The sequence below is a fragment of the Candoia aspera genome, chromosome 4 (assembly GCF_035149785.1).
Source record: "Candoia aspera isolate rCanAsp1 chromosome 4, rCanAsp1.hap2, whole genome shotgun sequence".
Lineage (NCBI taxonomy): Eukaryota > Metazoa > Chordata > Lepidosauria > Squamata > Boidae > Candoia > Candoia aspera.
The window spans coordinates 96,976,441-96,994,201 of NC_086156.1; the positions used below are offsets into that span (position 1 = coordinate 96,976,441).

A 17,761-nucleotide genomic window follows, 5' to 3' on the forward strand; every position below is an offset into this window, starting at 1 on the left:
ATATCAGGCACATGAGAACCGTTTTTCCCTAGTCAGGGTCCAAAACTTCATTGCCCTCCCTGTGGAATCCAGCTTTTGACCCCCATCTCCTGCCTTTCTGGATATGTTACCACAATAATTACTATTCCCAGGTCTCCATCCCTTCCGAAGTTCCCCCTTTCCAACAATTATAAAGAACAGGCGTCTTGTCACACAGACCTACATTTTCCCATAATGCCATGGGGCACCAGTCCTGCTATGATGGGGATTTTTACCAGTCCTCTTTGTGCAACAGGACCTGTTTACAAAATTCCAGTGCCATAAAAGCTGCTTTGACATTAAATGAGGCCCATGTCTCTACCCCAAGGAGACATGACAAGAGTCTCCATTCCCTCAGGCTTCTCCTGCCTCAAAGAAAGCTGTGATATAGGGAATATTCTTATGCACCCTTGTCACCAAGTGACCTTTGGCTTTCTGGAATGTGTTTCTCACTATGTCATAGAGCCACTGCCTCCCATCTTGAGTGGCTGAACATGACAAGGCCCCAGTCTTTTTGTCCCTAACGAAACAAGGAAGGTCCGCCTTAATGGTCTGGCAGTAAAAGTCACAAACTGCAGGGTTTGAGCTCCTCAGATGGTGGAGATGAGAGATTTGAGAGAGGACTGGTTAGTGGAAGAAAGGTTCTCATAGCTGTGGCACAGGCACGAGCAATCGGAGGACGTCTCGTCGTCTCCTCCAGCAACTCTGCCCCCATTGTGCAGAGGACGGTGATGGGGGGCCCCACGCGTGGTGCAGATCACCACACGGGTATGTCGGTAGGCTACAGCCCATGCCTCACCTCCGAGACACTGGCAGCGGTTCCGTGGCCCTTTGGAGGAGAATGGGACTAAAGAATTCCCTGTCTTCTTTTGCACAAAAAGGCAGGTCCTGGAAAAGAAAGAGAAATAGGTGACATGGCCAAATGACTCAGGTAGCAAGACATCAGCAGTAGCTACACATTCTGACCAATGTCCCTCGCTGCACTTTTCAACAGCATAGTATGCTCTGGCAACATCAATTTTCACCTTGTTCTTAGCCTGTTGGTGATACAGGTAGTTCTCGTTTAGCAACTGCCTCATGTAGCAACCATTTGCAGTTACGACGGTGATGAAAAAGTAACTTTGCAACTAGTCCTCGCATTTACAACCTTTGCAGGTCCGTAAAGCAAAGGAAAGCTGAAGTAAGATCATAAGCATAGTTATGGTTTCACTTAGCGACCACTTTGCTTAACGACTGAGTCACCAGCCCCCATTGTGGTCACTAAACGAGGACTACCTGACAGTTCTAAATTGTCTTTAGCTTTTTCCCTTTAAGCCAACATGATTCTACTATAGTTTCAAGATGTGTAAAATTGGTAGTTCTTGGTCATCCATTATCTTGGAGATAAGGTTGCTGATGTGATCAGAGGAGTTTGGGGAGATGTTGGCATGCCCCCTCCCCTCTGGTCACTAGTCATCCTCCATCTCAGCCTCTGGTGTCCTCTCCATTGATACTTTGTTTCTTGAACTTCTTTCATACCCATTACCTCCTCACAACCCTCTCTGTGGCTGACACCAAAAATGGAGAGCAGAGGAGAGCCGCCACCTTCCAGTATTTTCTAGGAGGAAGAATGGGGAATATGTTTATACCAGCCTGTTTTAGCAGTATTCTGAAATGTGCCTTTACCTTAGCATGCAGCAGTCTTGCTTTTCCTCATGCAGAGAAGAAAGAAGGATGTTGAACTGGACCTCTCTTGCTCATTTGCTAGTTTCCCTGTATTTTAATTATTTTCCCTCTCCACTGAAGGCGGAGGCTGCTCAGCAACTAGTCCGTTTCAGATCTTTTCTCTACAGGATTTCGCTACCTGCCCTTTTGTCCCTGAGACTATTTCTGTCCTGGTGTCATTCATTCATTCATTCATTCATTCATTCATTCATTCATTCCACATTATTTTAACTTGGGAGATGCCCAAATGGAGCGGGGCAGAAGAACCAGCCCACAGAAGACAAGCCGAATCTTGCACACAGCTTCTGCAGGGGAGGGCCAAAAGAGGCAAGATGGAAGTTGTGGCCTTACAATCGAAGCTTCCCCACTTTTGTACATGCATCGATGTCACACATGCATACAAAGGGATGGAGTTTGATGGCACTGCTGCGTCCACCATCTTGCTAGGGGATTTCCAAGCCCCCTGGTCACATTCTCAAAGGGGATGGTAACAAATGGAGGAAGCCCATCACCTTGCCTGTAACAATTGTCCCATTCACAAATCAAAACAATGCCATTCAGCGGTGGCTTTGGACAGATACAGTCAAGATAGCAGATAGCAAAGGTAGCTGAGGGAATGGCCCGGGGGGCAGTAAATGTTGACACTGCTTTGTGCTGACTCAAGGAAGAACAGGTAGACAGCACTAACACAGCAATTGGAAAGGTCCTGGGAATATGTTGGTTGCCCGTCATTGGAAGCATACCATTCAAACTTTAATTCAGGCTTCCCCGTAATGCTTGGACTACCACATCCATCAGGCCAAGCCATAAATATAAATCTGTAATCAGGACAATATATACCAGGAGGAGGAAGATAATGCACCCAATTTATATGAAGCAGGCAGGCAGGCAGGAAGAGCCAGTTTGGTGTGGTGGTTAAGGTACAAGGCTAGAAACCGGGAGACTGTGAGTTCTAGTCCTGCCTTGCGCACAAAGCCAGCTGGGTGACCTTGGGCCAGTCACTTTCTCTCAGCCCTAGGAAGGAAGCAAGGGCAAACCATTTCCAAAAAACCTTGCCAAGAAAACTGCAGGGACTTGTCCAGGCAGTCTCTGAGAATCGGACACAGTTGAACAGATTAAAAAAAAAATTAAATCAGTGAAACCAACTGATTTCCACATTTCTGCTCTAATTGACAAAGAATGCTCCCAAACTGAGGGCTCCAAATTCCATCAGTCAAATATATTGTACCATTATTCAGTCCTTTTCTCCTTAGCAAGGATTTTGTTGTATTTTGTTTGGTTTTGGTAGGCATAATCAGAAAATGACAACAGCAGTGAGAAAATATTGGAAGATTACAAAAAGAAGTAATGATGTCTACATGCATAAAATTTCATGAATGAGGCAAGATGATTGTGCAACTAAAAAACTTGTCCTTGACACACTAATGTTGGATTTAACACACCTATAGCAACAGTATCAATGAGATTCCATAGTAACTTACATGAATGTATCACACAGAAACATTTCCTAGTATAAGACTAAAGGGGCAAAATCCAGTATACTTATTAGCTTTTGATATTTGCACATTATTATTTTAGAACACAGTGCAGTGTAGAATTTAGTCTTTCTTTTAAAACTGCAGTATGGAGTATGTGGCCCTTCAATTGTTGCTGAACAATAACTACAACCACTGGCCATGCTGCCTGAGCTATTAGGAGTTGTAGTTCAGCAATACCTGGAGGTCACTGATGCACTACCCCTTTCTTCCATATATATGAAACAACTTTCTTGATAGTCTGTGGCATCCCAAATGATCATATAGATACTTGATCACACAAATGGCCTCTTTACCACCCCTGTGGATGCTCATGCTGCTAATGGTTATTCTGTGATGTTGTTCTCTCTCTCTCTTCTCTATGAATGACTCAGTTGTTTAGTCCAGGGTTTTTCAACCTTGGCAACTTTAAGATGTGTGGACTTCAATTCCCAGAATTCTGGGAGGTGAAGTCCACACATCTTAAAGTTGCCAAGGTTGAAAAACCCTAGTCTAGCCAATATTGCTTGCCTGTGTTTGATGACAACTCTTCTCCCTTGGGGTTCAGAGAACTTCCTGTTCCCAGACAGCCTCTACACACCTCTTTTCAGTCTCTGGGCCTTATCCTACTTTTCCTCCAAATTCATTCTCTCATCTTGCAAAAAAGGAAGGGAAACCACGACTCCTTGTTCCAAGCACTGATCAGTCCCTGGAATTCCATGCCTCCAAGAAATTAGAACAGTACACAACGTGTCCCAGTCAGCTTGAACCTACCTCTTGCGCAAATGATATGAGACGATGATGATGGCTAAGATGAAGGTCCCTGTGGCCGTATACATCACCCAAGCTGTGTTACAAAAGAACAGAAGAGACCAATGGGGGTTCAGCAAAGTATTACAGCAAGTTGTTAATCCACCATCATCCTAAACACTACCACAGACTTCCTCAACCTGGTGCCCTCCAAATGTATTGGACTTCAAGTGCCATAATTGCAACTAAAAAGTTAAGAAGTGATCACAGAACTCCATGCATGTTCACTTTGGCCTAACTGGGATGGTTTTAAAGCCCCTTTCAGTCTCTCTGTAATTGCAAAGCCTCTGCCACTAGGTGGTGCCAAATTTAATATACCATACAGAATAATACCAACATCTTCCAATGTGGAGCAGCAAGCCAGCCTCATTACACTGGAGGAGACAAGGTTAGAAGATGGCAACCAATTACATAGAGCCCCAGCTAGCCTGACAAACAAGAGGAGTGATTTGTTGATGTCAATGTTCTTGAGAACATGGCACAAACAACAAAAATGGAGATACTCACCATGAAAATGTGTATGAGCCAGTATATTTCTATGTATGGTATGTATGTATACACACGCAGGTTTGCATGAACACAAGCCAACAAGAAATGTAGGCAAAGGAAGGCCCCCTTCTACTGACATTGTGCATTCTGTTCTTCTTTGACTGCATCATGGATGTACAGTATATGCCAAGCTGAGAAATTTGGCTTCAGCTTTGCATGCTTTTAATGTAGTCCTTTTAGTCCATCTGGCTTAACAAATAGATGTGAAACTGGCAGAGCAATAACTAGCCAAACTGAAGTCAGGTAAGGCAAAGGCTGAACAGAAGCCAAAAAGGGAGTTTTCAAAACCATCTTTCCCATTCCAGTAAGGGCAGCAGAAAAAGATGTGCTAAATAAGCATATATCTACAAACTTGCTAACTTTGCATACTGTATGTATCACAATGCTCAGTTTTCTTGCATAGAGTTCTGATTTATCTTGCTTTTGTTCCTTTTCCATACATTAGATTCAAAGTCTTGTCCCAGATAAGGGGTTGTCTGCTAAGATCCTTTGTGTTCATTCACCCAGTTTGGAGTACAAAGGGTATAATATCAGAATGAGAGGAAGAGGTAACCTCTAGTGCAGTGTTTCTCAACCTCCTCAACTTTAAAATGCATGGACTTCAACTCCCAGAATTCCCCAGCCAGGTCCACGCATCTTAAAGTTGAGGTTGAGAAACACTACTCTAGTGGTTGATTGCAAGACTGTGATGCCCCAGTTTCATCCTTCAAGTTGACCAGGCTGTCTAGGAATTATTAGAGTTGCAGCACCAGCACATCTGGATGGGCCACATTAGGAAAAGCTGAGCTACACATTAAAGGTGTACACATCAATCTGTTTCTTCTCCATGATACTACTACCTGTTTGCAATCACTGCATCCCTTTTCTGCATTTTTTTGTTTAACCTGCATCTAATTTTACAGAGCACTAGATATTTAAGTCTGCATTTTCTTTCGACTATCCCTTTATAAGTTCATTTCAGACATACACATTCCAAATGTGTGGCAATGAGGGAATCGGCAGCCCTGCTGCAATTCATAATCTGCAGAACAAAGAACAGTTTGCATAGAAATGTGAAAAGATCCTGTTCCTCACATGTCCCTACTATCCTTTTGAAAAATATGTTTTAGATACCTTTAGAATATGTTTCAGAGCAGGGTTTCTCAACCTTGGCAACTTTAAGATGTGTGGACTTCAACTCCCAGGATTCCTCAGCCAGCAAACTGGGCAGGGAATTCTGGGAGTTGAAGTTCACATACCTTCAAGCTGCCACGGTTGAGAAAATCTGTTTTAGAGAATCCCAGTGGTGTCTCTTTTTTCAGTCAGAAGCTGTTTCTGGGAAAGAGTTCTGCAAAGAATAAATGGGGGCAGCAGGGTTGGGGAACTGCTTTCCATCCATACTTACTGCTCCATTCCAAATTATTACCCTTGAAAATATCCACCTGAACATTATGACAGTGGGAGAAGATGCTGAAAGAGCGCTCTGCTTAGAAGATGCACAGGCAACATTTTTAGCTGTGGACAGCCCTTAATTTTCTTTCTGCTCCTAAAGGATACAGGAGGTATATATAACAAGGCCTGTATACTATCAGCAGAGATGCGATTGAAACCACCTTTACATTTTTCCAAGTCTGGAAGGATTTAAAAATGCAAAAGAGGTGCATTAAACCTTGATATGCCTCATCTATTAGGTATATTTTGGGAGCAAAATCAGGCAGAAGGTTATGGGGCAATTTTAAGCACTGTGATCTGGGGATTCTCCTAAAAAATTGAGGCTGGAGATGCATGCAAACTGGGGATGCAATCAGATGTCCCACCCTAGATTCAGAAGAAAGAAATAGTAGCTGGAAAAATATTAAGTACATCTCATCTTGCATATGGTATTCTCTGCCCTGAATTCCCCTCTTCCAAATATTGTAAATCTTTTTTTTTTAATGGTACCCTGGTTTTCTCAGCAGGCATAACCAGAGTGCAATATACAGTGTCAAAGAGTCTTTTTGCCTAGAGCCAAACAGTCAAGCTATAACATATGACAGCTTCATGAGATAAACCCACCCAGGTCTAGTCCTTTACCTCCAACCCCAATGGCAGAGTCATTGGCACTGTAGGTCCAGGTGGAGTTCAGCCAATCAGAAGAGGTGGGGACCAGATGGGATCCATCACCTGGAAGGGTCCGTAAGTTGACCGAGGAAGCTTTCACTCCTGGATGGAAATCAGAATCTTGAAGGACTTTACAGTGGATTTTCAACTTAACTTCTTACTAAAATCTCAGGCTTGTTTCTCCTGATTTTCCTGAGATGATAAACAGTAACACCAGCCTCACCAATTTTGCCACAATGATTTGGAATGAACATACAGTTGTTCTGAATGTAACCCTGGCACAGTAAGAACAATTATTTATTTATTTTATTTATCTAATTTATCCCTCCCGTCAGAGGCCTCTGGGCGGTTTACAACAATTAATGAAGTTTAGCCTTTCATTACCATGGACTATTGTGTTGGGTCTGTGTGTGTGTGTGTGTAGCCATGATGAGAGTTGTACTGGGGCAGATGGTGTGGATACAACAAATGCAGCTCATTAGCAACTCTTTCAAACCTCTAGAGTCTTCCCATACAGAGGCCCATTTTTCAGTCAGTGGAAGTTGTGGGCTGCTGCCTTAGAGGAAGGCTGGATAAAATACAAGAATCTAAATCAGCCAACCAAGCAAAAACTTCACATGCAAAAGGAGCCAGATCAAGGTCTCTGTAAGATTCCGAGATGCTCAAAAGCAAAATGTTTGCCTGACCTCCTTTTCTTCTCAATGCATGGTATATTGATGTATTTTTCTCCTTCAGCTTCTCTTCCCCATTGAAATCAGTGACCCCATAAATGGGAATATATGGAATTATATTTTAACTTACTACCAGAATGAAAAGTGGTGATCCAACCAATCATTTCAAAGACTGAACCCTGTAGGAGCCTAGGACAATCATGCCTCCCAGTCTTGCAAATTCAGCTCTGGCCATCTCTGTTAAAAGAGATCTCTGGTGACACAGCCAGATTACTGGTCTGAAGCTACAGAAAGATTCAAAGGGATGTCAAGAGAAACTGGCCTATAATACATCCCCAGCTGGGGATATGGGAAGGAGTGTTTTTCATATTAAAGGTGCTTTGGCCAGATAGCAGTAAATGGTGGTAACAGACCTCTGGGGTTTCTCAAGGGATCCTGAAAGATGTTCCAAGAGAGAACATTTATACTCCTTTCCTTATACATGTGGATCCAGGATCTACTAATTAGAGAAACTGAGCCCCGGGGAAAGAGATTACAGGCATTGGGTTGAGCTCAGAGTACAAGGGTAAGATGCTTCCAGTACAAGCATTTATCCACCACCTTGCAGGTCAAAGGCAGCTGGCATCTGTTGTCATATTCCCTGAAAAGTTGACTTCATTTGTCTTGCTGAGATGGTCTCCCCTGTCTGTAAGCAGGGCCACTTGGGAGAGAGAAGGGGGTTGAGAGAGAGAGAGCTTCTATGGAGCATCACAATAAGGTTTAGAACTTTCCCCTAACATTTTAGTGAGGTAACAGCATCATCAAGGAAGCCAAAGTTCAGTGCATACCTCGATACAAGATGGCAAAGCCTTGGGCTTGCAGAAACTGGTCTGACTGGAAGGAGAGGGAAAGATAGTCTGTGGGGAAGAGCAGAGGTGGTCCCGGCCTTCGGCGCCCATCAAACTGGGCCAGTAAGAGGTTGCTGTGTCCATCCCGCACCTCCAGGCGGTCGTTTGGATCATGCACGTCAAAGATCCGGAAGCTGAGCTCTACAGAATCACAGCCTGTAGGGTACAGGACCCAGCTGCAGTTGCTGTTGGCCTCATAGTCATCCGGGAACTGTGGAGAGTAGATTACTCCAGAGAGATCACTGAAGTTCCCCTGACAAGCCCCCATGGAGACTGGAACAGGGGGAGAAAAATCAGAACAGAACTGCAATCAGTATTAAAGGTAAAGCCTCTGTTGAATCAAGCTCAACTTCAGGTAATGAAATTTAGATATTTTTCAATTTTAAAAGGTATAATAAAATAGTGAAGCACAAACAAGTGCAAAGTCAACAAAAAAGGGTAGAGCAGTTGCTATTTAGTTACAAAAACCCTATATGTAGTATAATGATGAAAATAAACTAAGTGTAACAGAACAGAAAATAAAAAGAGTTAATTTAAAAATATTCAAATATGTAATATCCATTTAACGTCGTGCGGGATTAATTCAATCCTTAAATTTAATTAAATCTAAATCATTAAATCTAGACCATATGGAAACATATTGCTTCATCTTCTCCTTTTTAGAATAAAAAGACTTTTCAAAAACAGGTAACAGACTCATATCCTGAATCCATTCCTTAATATCAGGAGGATAAGTTTTATTCAATTTATGTAAGATTATCGAATTTGCGAAGCCCTAGGTTCAGGGTACAGCCAAAACTCTTCATAAAACAATAAATTCCCTGTTTTAGGAATATAAGTAAAGATCTCATTTACTTCCTATTTTTTTCCAAAATGATGTTAAAAAATACAATGCCAGCACAAAAAAAATCTGATGTCCAACCTTTTAAAAACATTATTTGAGGAGTCCAGCAGATATAAAATAATATGTTCTGCTGAATTACCTTAATTCTTAAATCATAAGAAGTATGTTTTACATTTTTTAAAACCTGAACCTTTTACTTTTTCCAAGATTGGCTATTCCAATTCTTCATCCCACTGTACAGATATGTTACTAAAGCTAACCTTCTATTTTTTTAAATTTCATATAAAACTGAATCATTGGTTTCACTTTAAGTACTGCATCTCTTAAGGATCTCAAGACTCCAGGTACTTCTGAAGCTGCTGAAAGTATCTGGGCCATGCTGTTTTGTCAGTACATATTTTAACAATATATACTGCCAAGCAGATGTTAATGGGTAAATCATATTCAGAATGCAATATCTCAAAATATTTTAAACAACTATTAAAAATCAGCTGACTTAAGGTATTTATCCCTTGTTTGGCCAGACATTCAAGTAGAAGATCCTCCTCTCTATCTTCAAATTTGGATTATTCAGCATTAGTTTCTCATGTGGATCTGGGTCAAAAATTAAACACTTTCCTACCTTCCAAATACGTTTAGCGAGCAATCCACATAATGGTTTAGAGCAATCTGTGACCTTAGTCAATATCTCTTAAATAATTAATTTTAAAGGGTTTTGATCAACCAAAAATGACTAATTAGATTAGAACCAAGGAGACCCAACTCCACCCTCAGCCATAGAAACTCACAGGTGACTTTGGGACCATCATTCTTTCAGACCAACCTTTGGTTACTACTATGGAAGTACAATGGGATCCTCTTCCCTTGTAAGCCACCTTGAGCTTCTGGAGAAAAGGGGAACTGTCCTATGTGACTATAAACCTCTGTGGCCATTTCTGCTTTGTCTACTAGAGACCAAAGAACTTCACTCAGCAACCTTTTCTTTTTTGGTCAAGGAAATAGCCTTTTTATAGTAAATAGAGCTCTGTATACAGGTAGTCCTCACTTACCCATGGTAATTGGGACAGGGAACTCTGTTGCTAAGTGACACAGTCATAAAGTGTGACATCACATTACTGCACCGATTTATGACAGCAGTTCCTGATTGTTGTTGTTAGGCAAAACCCACACAGTCACAGCGTCCCATGGTCACCTGATCACCATTTTCAACCTCCTGCTGGCTTCCCCACTGATGTTGCTTGTCCGAAGCCAGCAGTGAAGGTTGTAAATGGAGATCATGTGACCGCAGGATGCTGCAATGTCATAATTGCAAGCTGGTTCCCAAGCATCCAAATTGTGATCATGTGACCGCAGGACACTGCAACAGCTGCAACTACAAGGATCAGTTGTAAGTCCCCCTCATTCGCTCTGTTGTAACTTTCAGTGAACGAGTAGTCATTAAACAAGGACTACCTGTACCTTATCTTATCTTGACCTCTTGTCAATAAAGTTTTATTCTTTTTTTCTCTCGTGATATTTTTCTGTTTTCCGGAAGGAGGAAAGAAGGGCTGAAATTCCTAGTCCCCTGCCTCTATGCTATAAGCCCAGTCTTAGCCCTTCAAGGTAGATCAGACTAGGAAACCAATGTTCTGTAGATCAATACACCTTTAATGTGAAGTTGTAGTAACAGAATATTGCAAGTCAGAATACACCTCCCCCCTCCCTCCCTCCCTCCCTCCCTCCATCTTCTTGAGACCTAGGGAGGGGCTTGTCTGAGATGTTTACTCACACTACATTCTGGCTCCAGACTCAGGCCTCTTTTATCTGAATGTTGCCTGGTAGAGGCTCTTCTTCCTATCCCTCAAGGTCATTCCCTCATTCCTATATAGCCAGGAGGTTGCATTATAGAATTTAATTTTTTCCCGATTGCTATTGTCAGCAAGACAGCATAGGTGGTGAGAGGCCTCTTTCTCATGCATAATAGGGCTGGGAGGATGTCAGTAAGGTACTGCTTGGAAGGTAGATGGTGTTAGCGGGAACTGCCCAGCCACTGCAAGTCGCAGGAGGTGGAATCAGGATATGAGGATCCTGAGAGAGAAGATTTGAGATTTCCAGCCTTCTATGTTACAGGCTCAGCTGTGCTGCTACACCTCTCTTGACAGCCTGTTGGGTTATCATAAGGGCTTCCTCCCATTCTTAGATCTATCCTACCTCCCACTAATGTATAATCAGTATACTTGCCCTCACACACCCTATTTATCATTATTTATTAGATTTATACCCGAATTCAATCATACACAATTCTAGGAAAAGGTGTTCACAACAAGTGCTATGTGCACACCCTTATGTGCTCTAAATTCAATGTAGACCTTTGAATCTGGATTGCTGCACAGCCCTAATGATTATAGAGGGTTGGTGAAAGTTGAATGGGAGCAACTTGCCTGAAGCTGAGCAGTGAGCACTTGACTGAGCTTAGATCGGAATCTGGGGCTTGGCAACAGCTACTGCATCCTACATCATAATACTAAAGGCAATTAATAGAGAGTGCTAAACACTGCATCCAGCTACCATGGAATTGTTGTAACCTGGCCAAAGGTAAGATCCACCTACGTGAACGGTGTCATCTTTTCCTGTGCAAGCCATATTCTTACATCTTGCAGTTGGCTCAGATTTAACAATTATGCCTCATAAGCTCATCTATTTCTGGGTGCAACCTCTGAGACAGGAGGGAGGTGGCACCCTGGAATGCAGCTGTTTACAAGGATCATATGCATAAAATAATACTCTGCCTAGTTAGGTTGCTCGCTTTGATGGGATGCAGAAGTGCTTGATTAAACTACCCCAATTTTACAGCACTTCCACACAGTACCAAGCCTACTTCCCAATCCCATTCCCCACCCCCACCCCCAAATTTGCAAGACAGATCTGTGATTGTTGGCACTCCTTGGAACTTAGAGAACAGGCAGGAACACCGTAAACCAATCCCTCAAGCTAACCAAAAGGTGAGGGCAAAAAATGCCATTCATTCTGGCCCTATGCCCTGAGCTACAGCAGTTCCTGGAGCAACAAAAACCCCTTGCCTCTAATCCACACAGAAATGGGGAAAAAACAAATTGCTAAGCCCACCCCCATGTTTTCCATACATACTATGCGCTTTTGTTGTTGAGCCGTTTTGCAAAAAAAGCCCTAAACTCCTGATATTAGGGGAAGTTCCTTTTATGTGCATTTTTTTCTGCACGTATATTCCCATTGAAAGTTGTGATGATGACATAATATTGCAGTGTGCTACCAGACCTTCAGTGGAAACTGCTTAAATAAGCTGGAAAGATATCGTGGGGCTGGAAAGATATTTTAGAGGTGTTGTGAAACTTACTAGGAGATTTAAGATTGGGTTCACTGATAAGGTTGTGAAATCTACTAGATCGGGGTGTCACAACCAGTAGGACATGTATCAGTGGTGGCTTGCAGAAGCAGTCAACGTGGGATGCAGTTCTCCTCCCCAAATTGAGAAACAGCCTATTAAGGGAAAGGGGAGAATACAGAAAAAGCAAAACAGCCAGGCTCTAGTTACAGATGATGGGGCAAGCATCTTAGCAGTCCTGAAAATTCAGGACTGGAGCAGCCTCCAAAAGGTTTGGGCTAAGGAGAAAGATCCAATGACCCTTTGCACTAGTTAGCTCATTCTCCCTTTTTTTTTTTTTTTAATGGTTTGGGCTCAGGGGAAAATCACTTTCCCAGGGGCAAACACAGCTTCCGCCTTTCTTAGTGTCCATTTTTGATTTCAAACTCATAGGAGAAAAAATTATGGTATTTGTGCATTTAAATGTCTTTAGAACTTACTGCAACTAATAACAGGATGCTGAAAAACTGGACTTTTTCTTTATATTTTGACGGGATACAGCAGTGGCGTCTGCAGGCGCTCAATGCTTGGGTCAAAACGACAAAAGCCACATGACAGCCGGGTGCCCCAAGCTCCGCCCCTTTTGGGTGTTCACAGAACCTTGCCATACACCTAGAAAAGAGGCGGGACTTACACTGTGATGCCATGACCCTGCTTTTGTCAATCTGACCCCCTCTTGCCCCTCCTTCCAGTTGGCGCTCAAACCCAGGTTCTTTGACAGGTGGGATTTAAGGAACAAAGTCTGTTAATTTGAGGACTGCTATCCTAGAGAGAGCCAGGTTCAAGCAAAGGGAAGAGAAGGAGAGGCAAGAATTCCTTGTATAGAAAAACAGCCCACCTGAAAACTCCACAGAGCTCTGGCACTGGAAATCACAAATCAGATTCAAATTTGAGCTGCCCTGAAGCTGAGCCCCAGAAGAACAATGTTGTGGGAACACATTGCAATGATACTAGTGCTGGACTGGCAAGACTGCTCTGCCTAGAGGGCTCCTGAGTTGGCTGTTAGTGAATTTGGGAAGCTGAAAAGATGTTCACTGGGCTCTTGGTTAGGAGGACACTAATGTACCGGGTGATGGGAGCAGTGTTTTTCAACCTGGGCAACTTTAAGATGTGTGGACTTCAACTCCCAGAATTCCCCAGCCAGCATGCACTGGCTGGGGAATTCTGGGAGTTGAAGTCCACGCATCTTAAAGTTGCCCAGGTTGAGAAATATTGGTTTAGAGGAATATTTAATATTATTCTGAAAAATGCAGCACTCTGTTATTTCTTTATTCTTTATTCTGTTTTGTCTTTATTTTGTTGTTAAGATTCTGTTGGATGTTCTGCATTGCCCTTGTTGTACCTCCAACTGATTGGTAAATACTGTTTGATGTTTTGCTTTGATTCTTTAACTTGGGAGCATCACATTCTTAATTCTTACATTAATTTCTTAGGTAGGAATTGTCCCTTGAACTAAAAATCCCTGCTTTCTGCATTCAGTTTGAAGACACCATATTTTATCGAAAAGAATGCATAGGAATACAAGAGGATGCTGAAAAAAAGCATTGTTTGTGGAAGCATGCTTAGTTATAATTGTCCGCCCCCACACCTCATTATTTAGTTTTGTCATTATCGGTATATTTGTAATTTGTCCAGATCAGGGGTACCTAATAGGAATATTTTGAATTTTGAGGACATATTGTGGGGGTGTGGGGAAATCACAATTTGCAGAACAGCTGCCATCCCATTACAAAACATTGATTTGCCAAAATGCTACTTCCCATTGTCTTGCTACCACACCGTCTTACCTTTGGCCTTTTTCTGGGCAGACAGAGAAATTCTTATAAACAAAGCAGAGGGATATAGCCATCCATTAAACTTACAGGGTCTGTTTGGGGCCCAGAGGCATTCTTGGAAATAAAGTTAATATTGGAAGCTGGCACTTAGCCTGACAGCCACCAAGGAAGTGGTATGGAGCCCAAGTCTAGGTTGCGATAGATACATACCATTAACTGCACATGGTTTGTCAATATTATATAAAATGTACATAAATATATTGGTTGTATTATTTTTCTGTTCCCTTGTATATAGTGCACATATGCATGAATTTGTTTTACTAGGGTTCATCTTATAACTATGATTTCAAAATAATAACAGTTAGTAATAAATTCCCCATCCAAGTAAATATATGCATAGAGAAATTAGGTTTTGGAATGTGTACAACTGAATTGGGACCAGCCCTGATAGACTTCAGGTTCTGGAGTGAGATTTGAAAAAAGGGGGACAGGGAGTGCAGGATCCAAAGCAGACAGCAGTGACAACTCAGAAGAAGACACTGGAATAGAAGGGATCAGAAAAAGAGCAAACTATCAAAGTGCAGCAGGGTTCAAGATTCAAGGCAGCTCAAATCATTACACACAACAGAGAAAGGTGCATTGTCAGAGCCAAACAGTGAAATGGTTGGATCACTTTACGCAAGCTTTCCTATTTGTACAACATGCAACTCATGGGTCCCCAATGACCCAGCCAAAGAGATTGTCCAAATGTGTGATTCTCCCTCCCCCAATATTGCTACCAATAAATGCAATTCTTGAGACAGACCTATATGGTATCAGTCTTTTCAGCTGCTTAATTTGCTGAACATGCAAAGAAGGCCCCAGACCAGTGTTCCTCAACTTCAGCAACTTTAAGATGTGTGGACTTCAAATCCCAGAATTTCCTAGCCAGCATGGCTGGCTGGGGAATTCTGGGAGTTGAAGTCCACACATCTTAAAGTTGCCAAGCTTGAGAAACACTGCTCCAGACTGTCCTCCTGTTCCATTCTTCTATCTGCTTTGCCCCCTCTTCTGTTCAGTTTTTTTCAGTCAGAAATTTTGTATGTGACAGATACATGATATTTCAAAGCAGTACTATTAATTTTACTTCTAGGATATTGGAGAAAAGTGGACAATGCTTATATAAATCCTTAGCACGGTGAAACTGACGAGGGTGTAAGAAATTGACTGGACTAGGATCAGGGTATAAAATTGACAGCAGAGTAAGCAAAGGATGCTGGCAATGACAGACAACAGTGGTCCAGATCTCATTGCCTCTGGAAGGTACTGGTGAGCTGGAAGAACTTTTTTCCCCCTTTTTCTTTTTTAAACAACACTGTATTAAATTTAAAGGAACAAAGAACAATTCAAAAGAGGAAACCCAATTTAAAAGCCCAAACTGGAGTTTGCAATTACAGGGCTATTAATGATAAAAAACACATGACCATTTTTAGCACCTCCCACTTCACCCACAATTACTCAGTGTGCATCTCACCCTCATATTCTAAACAAAGCAGACACCGCTTTCTTGTGCTTGTCATGCGCCAAGTCACAATTGTTTTACAGAAAAGTGTCAGTGCGCTGCCTCACTGGACAGGAGCTCCCGCATAGAACCTAACTTGTTATCATTGTTAAAAACTAATTAAAACAGAAATAATACTAAGCTGTGAAGCTACTTCATCAGAGTCAAAATCAGGAAGGAAAACAGCCCAGCTGCATCTTAAATAAACAGGAAGACAAAGCAAAACGAAGTACTTGAAAAGTAACACTAGTTAAAAATAAATCACTGCATTCCAGATGTTGAGAACATAAAACTAGCAGGGTGGGAGTAAATGCTATCCAATTTGGGGGTGGCCAGAGAAAGCACCACTGTTCTCTTCTATACCAAAAAATGTGCAAGAGCTCGTTCATAAAATATCCTTCCTATTTGTAATGAGGGTTCTGACACTTGCAACCTGCAAATATTCACTACTCTCTGCCATGGCAAAATATGAACTCAAGCACACACACCTGCACACAGAGACATGTAAAGCACATCGCTGATAGTGAATTTTTTTTAATCCCAGGTTCAAAAGTGTTATGCTGCGGCACTCATTTCCACAAGAGGCAATGTGATTCATGCAGAAAGGTCTGCAGGATTGGAGGCTGTATCTCAATGATGCAGACAGTGTTGTACCGTCACAATGCAAGCTCATCTCCTTTTGTACATGTGTGCAAGGTCACAAAGTGCCTGCAAAAGAGGCAGAGCTTGCATCATGATGGTGTTACACTGTTTTTGTCACTTTTCCACCCTCCCCACCCCTCTTGCCCCAGATGCCCCTGAATCTATGAATGTCTCTCCTCAGGATTTAATCCTGCTCAATTTCATGGACCTTTATCCTCTTCTGCACAGCCGCCAGCTTATCCCCACCAAATGTAAGCAGCGTTTTCATGCCTCTGTGATGGACTCAGCAAGGTTTTCACCTTCCACCCTGTAGGCTGGCCAGCACTTCCTCCAGCTGACCAATGAAAGGGACCTAGAAAAGGCAGCAAGTTGGAACTTTTCTGCCTTCCTTGTTCCCTTTTCATGTTTTCACTTCATGACAAGAATTTTTAAAAAACCAATGCTGACCAGCCATTGCACGGTGCGACTATATAGAAGATGAGTGAATGGTGGAAGGGGAGGAAGAGGGAAATTCCAGCATCTAGGAAGTGAAACAAGGAGAAATGTTTTCTCTGGAGCAGGAAATGAGTCAGTAGTTAACTGGATCACTTTTCAAAGCCTCACAGACAATTCACAATGTCAGGGGGACATAAGCAGGGGCAACGACAATCTCAGACACTAACCCTATATGTGAACATGGCCTCAGTGTGAGTATAGAGCAGGGTTTCTCAACCTTGGCGGCTTGAAGATGTGTGGACTTCAACTCCTCAAATTGCTGGCTGGGGAATTTGTGGAGTTGAAGTCTACACATGTATACTGGTATAGATGATATGAAACTTCTGAAAAACCTGTATAACCTGAGGTAGCTCAATATTCCACTTAGAGTGACTTGGATTCCAGCTCCTTGAATAAGCAGATACCTTGCATTTTGTCTTTGCAAACATGTATTGAAGTTACTTCTAAACCCCATCAACTTCACTGGATGACCTTCAACATTTAACATTATACAGAGGGGGGATAGTTTCAATTGTGTGCATTTAGCTGTATCACCACCCAGATACACCTGTACCAAGAATGTGCTTCCACATTCTCACACTTACCATTGTATATGCCAATCCGACCATCTCCCCCACACAGTTCACTGGACTTGCCAAAGCAGACTTGATCACATTCCACAGCACTCACTTGCTGGCTGTGCTGGACATCCCCTTCATGACCACAGAAACAGGCATAACCAGCTTCTACTCCAGCAAACTTCCAAAGAGGGAGAGGAAAATAAGAGAAGGTTTAAGATGGACCCATCTCTTTGACTGCGTGGCTAAGATAGTGAAACATGAAATCTTACAAGGAAACAAGGGTAGGACAGGCAG

General features: G+C 42.4%; 1 protein-coding gene across 1 annotated transcript in view; it reads right to left on the bottom strand.

Moving 5' to 3' along the window:
• Nucleotides 1–471: 471 nt before the first annotated feature.
• Nucleotides 472–17,761, bottom strand: part of KREMEN2 (kringle containing transmembrane protein 2) — a 35,261-nt gene continuing 17,971 nt past the window's right edge. The window contains exons 5-9 of the mRNA XM_063301067.1: nt 17,492–17,645; nt 8,173–8,505; nt 6,648–6,776; nt 4,011–4,083; nt 472–906 (exon numbers count right to left, since the gene is read on the bottom strand). Coding sequence (XP_063157137.1) covers nt 609–906; nt 4,011–4,083; nt 6,648–6,776; nt 8,173–8,505; nt 17,492–17,645 — 987 coding nt within the window. The 3' untranslated portion in view covers nt 472–608. The remainder of the gene's footprint in view (nt 907–4,010; nt 4,084–6,647; nt 6,777–8,172; nt 8,506–17,491; nt 17,646–17,761) is intronic.